This window comes from Lingula anatina, chromosome 5 (assembly GCF_051362555.1).
Source record: "Lingula anatina isolate TDL-2025a chromosome 5, LinAna3.0, whole genome shotgun sequence".
NCBI lineage: Eukaryota > Metazoa > Brachiopoda > Lingulata > Lingulida > Lingulidae > Lingula > Lingula anatina.
This window is the reverse complement of record NC_141771.1, coordinates 11,936,148-11,942,688: the sequence shown is the minus strand read 5'-3', so window position 1 is coordinate 11,942,688 and position 6,541 is coordinate 11,936,148. Positions and strand designations below refer to the sequence as shown.

General features: G+C 39.9%; 1 protein-coding gene across 1 annotated transcript; it reads left to right on the top strand.

The window, feature by feature from the left end:
* On the top strand, positions 1-6,251 carry LOC106178977 (allatostatin-A receptor-like). The gene is made up of 3 exons (XM_087013388.1): positions 1-283; positions 3,570-3,673; positions 3,903-6,251. Exon 3 carries the CDS (start codon positions 4,417-4,419, stop codon positions 5,533-5,535), a length of 1,119 nt encoding a protein of 372 aa, XP_086869514.1. The 5' UTR covers positions 1-283; positions 3,570-3,673; positions 3,903-4,416; the 3' UTR covers positions 5,536-6,251.
* Positions 6,252-6,541: the final 290 nt, after the last annotated feature.

Genomic DNA, 6,541 nt, shown 5'->3' with positions numbered 1-6,541 from the left:
GTTTCTGACCACATTCTCTTCCAAATCTCGCAAAATCTCACTTGCTTTTGCTTTAAAACGCGAGACCTTGGGTCGCCTCGGATGATTCCATTTATCTCTGTTATGGATAGTTACTGTGAATCTTGCGAATATTGCACATCGATTTTACAGTGGTCTGCGGTGATGCTACATTACATAAAAGATTCGTAAGCAGACTTTTCTGACATTAACTGACATTTTCTTTGCTAGGAGACGCAACTCTTACCTCATGCGGCGCCAGCTTGTTTTGTGCCCTTGCTAGAAGGTAAGTTTGCATGTCGTCTGTTTATTGTTAATTAAATGAAACGTTGATTTTGTTCGAGCTTTCAGTGATTCGATTGGTTTTGTAATTTCAGTTCGATCATTATTTGTGTCAATCACCATGACTTGTACACAATTTTGGATATCTTGATATTGTCTTTTTTGATGCCACTAAAAGGCAGGAATAGTGATTTTTTTCTTGTTACTTAATTTGCATCTCTTGATTTGAATATTGTCACAGTGTGTTCTTGGATTTATGATGAAACACAAATAGATAAATAACATAAGTTAATCGAAGTCATTCATGTGAAGAACACGATTTCGAAGACATCGATTTTAGTTCTTGCGGTGTAGAATTGAATCAGTTAAAAAACGCATTTGGCCATGCATCAGAAAACACCATATTGTACTATGTACTAGGGTTATCTGCACTTAAAAATCATACTTTTTAATCGTGAATTTTTTTATGAAACCCTACAATGAGTTGAATTTCATTAAGAGAGTGTGCTATGAATATCTTGAATTTTGATTTAGTGTCACGTGGTTATTATAGAAGATATTTTATCAAACCTGTTTTTTACGACAAAGATAAGTCCGAGAAGTAGTGGAAAGTACTATAGATGATACTATTGTTGTAACACCTATGTGTTTTTTGTACTCGCCTCTCTGTATATACTGTAAATGCATGACATCCATTAATATCTCCCATCTTGATTCCTTCGACACGTTCGTTAAAATATACATGTAATGGTCGTAACTTGATGTAAACTGATACTTTTGAAAGGTAAAAAAAATCCGTTGAAATCGTATAAAAAGTAAAACACCGTTGTTAGTTTGAATACTCTTTGATTTACTTAAGCATAGTTTAGAAAAATCAGTTTTTAAAGATATTGGGCTTGAAACAGCAGCAACGGACATAGTGTCTTTAAAACTTTATACATTTTTTCATTGGTTTTCAAATAATGTCAGAAGAGAACACAAACTCCCATTATACCAGCTGTGTACATTAGCTTTAGCAATAAAGAAGTAGCAATATATAAGGACCTAGTATCAACAAACGAGGGCAAAAAAGCAACAATTCAGAGATTGTTACAGTCTTTTTTTCTGACTTGACTGACCTCACATTGCATTGTCGAAGGTTTACTATTACAATGAAATATTCATATTTGCTGTTATATCAGGCCTACCAACTACCAGACGCGGTACGGGAAGATCCAGATTTCACCGTAGATCGGATCACGCTACCGGTTTTCAAGGTGTGTTTCAGTACGCACTTCGAAGTATCAGACGCGGCACGCGTGCCAGGCAAGAGGGTGCCACATCTGATACTTCAAAGTGTGTACTGATACACGCCACGTTTGGAGGCGCCGAAGCTTTGTACTGAAACCTTAAATGTAGGTTCATGGTAGAATTCCTTTGAACGACAGGGAAATGTTTGAACTCTAGATTTTCTATAACATTTACAGAGAGCAAAGCATAAAAAAAGAAACGAATAGAGAGCTTAGAGAGCTCTTTGAGAATGTCAGCTTACTTTTTACGGATTCTAGTTCATCACTTCATGCCTAAGTTTAGTAAGTGAATTTAACTTTATCCTCGGGAGCGGACTTAGTTTTTTTTCCTGTATAGGAAGCATTAGAATGAAAAGCCTTTATTTCCACAAAGGAAAGCGTCAAATAGAATATGTGTCAGTAAGTACAGATCTCTGCACGACTGAAAAATAATGTTGTTGATGTTTCTTCTGTATTCAAAATTTACGCAGAGATTTCGAATAAGGGAGTTTAATTCATTTAAAATGCACATAGGAATATGAACATTCTAATTGACTCGTATCCATAGCCAAGAGTTTTCTTGTTAATATTTATGCATGTTCTTTTGCGGGCAATCAAGTTTCAAAATATTTTTCACTATACAAACTGTCTTCTTGCCATTGACTTGTCTTTCTTCATGGTATTTCTTTTCTTTTATGAAATCACAGCATTAAAGAATCATCACACCATGACGAGTGTCCCCTTGGTAGTCAGATCATGAATAAGACATAAGATATATGGCAGGCATGATTCAGCTGTACAATAAGCCAACGACTGTGGGAACCGATTTAACCACAGCCGCATAGCTTTCATTCATTGCGTGTTGAGATAGATATTGAGATAGATATTACACTTGCGTCTCTTGTCTTTGATATTCGCTGCCCTCATGCGTTTTGTGTTATATTTACCTCCCTTTTTTTAACCCACTCGAGGAAATGCATGTATAAAACATGAATTAAAGATACATTTTAATTCAGAGTGGTACTCTTCCGGCCGAAAGAGTGGTGCTTTCGACCCCCTCCAACCCCCCCCCACCCCAAAACCGCCCTCTTTCGCTTCGTATTATATTGACTTCTTTTTTAACACAACTAGAGGAATCACATGTATAAAACATGGATTACAGATGCAATTTGATTCAGAGTGCTACTCTTCCAACCGAAAGAGCGTTTGTTTCGACCTACCCGCACCCACCCCCACCCCCTTCTACTGGCATATGTCCTGAGGTCCAGTGTTCCGGCATGTGGCTGCTCTCTGCCCCTGTGATTTTAAGGCAACACAGGTGAAGGTCACTGATTCCACTCAAGTTCCTTCTACACTTGGACATAATAACGAATATGTCCAAGTTCTACACCGGGGCTTGCGGCTCCTTGGAGAACGCATAGTTACCCAAATCTCCCTTCAGAGTTGAAACTTTGACAATTATCTTATCTTTGGCCACATATTTGTGAGAATGGACTAAAATTCGTTCCGTAAGCGGTCGCAAGCCCGGTGTAACAGGGGAGAAACCCTTTCATGTAAGAACTAGTATAAAATCAATGCATGTAAAAGTATGAATCAGGTCACGGATATACTGGTACAGTGTATCTACGTAAATGAAATAAAGTTTCGACTAACCTTCATCTTAAAATTACAGTGCCAGCTAGGTAACGACACATAGAATGGGTTGAGAAGCTGCATTTGCAAAAATTACCTCGTGTTTTTCAGTTAGCTAATTTGCGGTAGAACAGTGGAATGTAATTGCGATCTAATAAAAGCAGAAGTCAACTTTCCATCAGACTTAATAATGGTTGGCTGACAGAGCTCGAGGAAATTATCTGGAGAGAGAGAGAGAGAGAGAAGGGTGTAAAGAGAAAGTATAAAACTGTAGCAAGATCAATTGAATCAATAAAACAATCGATTGAACATGACACTACTGCAAATGTGTGTGGGAAACGTATCATCTAAAACATTGCAATTCATTAACTCTTCATTTTTTTTTCACAGGTTCACAAGGATGTTCCCACGTTGCCCGAAGCCAGCGCCATCTATATAAATGATGTAGCTTATTGGACGTTAGTAATAAGGGTGGAATTGCATCGCAGAGAAAAGTAAGCACTTAGAATCTTCCATTGCCATTAATGAAGAAATGTGGAAAACTGAAGAGTATTTAAACATAAGATGTTACAATAATTGGTTTTCCTTACTGATTACTCATATAACAGAGAAAGCGACATACTCGTACGTTTTTTTCTGGCGGTGCCCGCATGCGAGAATACCAATCAATGCTCAAACAGTAGAGTGGCGCAGTACCACATTTTCCTTTTTTTCAATTTCTAGGTCGTTTGATTCATTTCATAGACGGGTAAACACAGAGGCGTACGTTATAGAGATATATATCGTTGAGTGGTGGAATTTTTGCCATTAAGACTGCTTGGACGTCTTCTACCTAAAGCGTGAACTGTCAGAGAATCAATCGGCACAAAAAGAAAAAGATCAATTTTAGTTTTTGATTCAGCTTTCGAAAAGGTAGCAAATAGTCGATCAAAGAAGATGAGGCCTGATGCTGCAGCAATGATTCCAGTCTGGGGCTTCGAAATGACATTCGAAACATAAAAATCGGATATCGGTTTACGTCTGCTTGGATTAGGTGATCAGACGACTTTCACACACGTGAACTATTCCACCATATTCAATAGCAGGGATACTTCGCTTTTTAAACTGGTTGCAAGTGATATGCTTAATCAAACTGATCATCCGCCTTTGACGATCAAAGTCCATGTTATTCCATTGAAACAAAAAACATAATTACAAGTGACACACCTTAACTGGCTATTGACCCGAGACAGGCATCATGGATGACGATGGAAACAGCACTTCAGACGAAACGACCGCGCTGAACAGAACCGCCCCCGCGTTTTTTCTCGTTCTGGCTGAGACGAATTCCATCTTAATTCCAGTTTTATATGCCTTCGTTTTGCTCATAGGTGTCGCTGGAAACGCCATGGTGATCTATGTTATTTTGGCCAACAAGTACATGCGAACATGCGCAAATATGTTGTTTTTGAACTTAGCCGTGTCGGACCTTTTGTTCCTTGTGTTTTGCATCCCGCTCGAAGCGGCTTACGTCATTACGAAGTACGAGTTGGAACTTGGTAACCTTGCTTGCAAAATGCTGAAATACACCACGTTCGTGTGCACGACTGTTGGTGCATACTCGCTGGCGGCAATATGCGTTTTCCGTTGCCGTGCTGTTGTGTCACCGATTCGGGCGTCTCAGTTCCTTACCACGCGCCATTCTTTGTCAACCACCGTGGTGATTTGGGTAACCATACTGGCCGTCAACTCCCCGGTTGCCGTGTATTACAATGAACGCATCGGCTGCAGCATCGAGGTTGCCACTGAATTGGAATTCGTGCTTCTGTTAAGTTTGATGGTTGGAGTCGACTTTCTACTTCCGGTGGCAATTGTTGTCATAGCGACAGTCGTAATCGTAATAGAAGTCAAGAAGTGTAAGTTTTCGACGGAGGAACAACTTTTGCTGGTTCATGGATATAGTCGCAAGGTGACAGCACTTGCTATTGCAGTGGCGGGAGTTTTTGTCGTCTGTTGGGGGCCTTTCAATTTCCTGTTCGTCTATATATCATGCGGCGGTGGCGGGGACCAAAAGGTCATGGGCATTCTTAATATAAGTGCTTTATTTCTAGCGTACTCGAACTCGTGTCTAAATCCCATCATTTACAACTTCGCCTCAAAAGAGTTTCGAAAATCGTTTCGTTTGACTATTTCTAACACGTGCAAGACTAGGAAAAACAGACGACGATCGAGGAAGATGTCCAGCACCAAGACTAAAGTAAGCATTGACAGTGCTATAAATTTGCAAGAGTGCATGGGTTTTATAGCGTCTAAAGAACAGACGGAAAGAATTCCCGTAAGAAGTGGATGTGGCGAGAGTGCCCGGTCTCTGTGTTAAGTCACTGGACAATAGAATTCGGTAGTGAAGACTGTTATCTGCATGATCGTTCATTCTACAACTTTTGAAATTGAGTATTTAACCGTTTGCACATATAGGAAGAAACGCCTACGAGTGGGCATTTAAGGTAGTTTTGAAAGAGGAAAGAAACAACAGAAAAGAGCACAGTATACTTTGAAATGCTAAATAAAAACACGCTTGAATGAGCTTAAGTAATCTACCTACCTAAGAGCAAGACATTTCTTCGAAAGCTTTAGAACCGATTCAAACCTCGGTCGATAAAAATCTGAAGACTGCAAAATAATAGAAAGCTGATTGGCCTCAGACAAAGCCAACATTTTTATAGAAATAAAAAGAGCTGTAAGACGATAGACAGTTTGATACAGATAGATAGATATTTCGCACACACAATGATGCAAAATGCGGGCGAAGCAAACATGTCAATTGTACAACCAAAGCCTTAGCAAAGAGGAAACGCACGGATATACTGTAATGCAGCCAGCCTGCCATGAGGTAGTGGATATTCGGCTATGTCCTCTCTCCATATGTTGTACTTATATACTATCTTTGTATATAAACTTCGGCTTATTTTACATCAGTTGATGAGCTAAGTTTTATTTCATTTTAAACAAGTTTATTTATTTTGTTTCGACAATCCCGTACAATTAAGATAGCGGAATGAGCCAGTGTCTTTGGGAGCATTCACATTGAGAAGAGCCGAGGTCTAGTAAGGCCGCGACCTAAATATGGCGGACCTACATGAAAGGAAGACCGTTAATCTTTAATGGTCTCTCCGCCTCTAACACGCCCCCCTCCCCAACCCCCCACGCGTTGTCCCTTGACCGGTTGAATTGAGCTGAGATTTAATTACTGTGCTCCTGCAGGGACGACGCGTGGTGAGGATTAACAGGATTAGCGGTCTTCCTTTCATGTAGGTCCGCCATATTTAGGTGGCGGCCTTACTAGACCTCGGCTCTTCTCGATGTGAATGCTCCCTTTGTCCAAG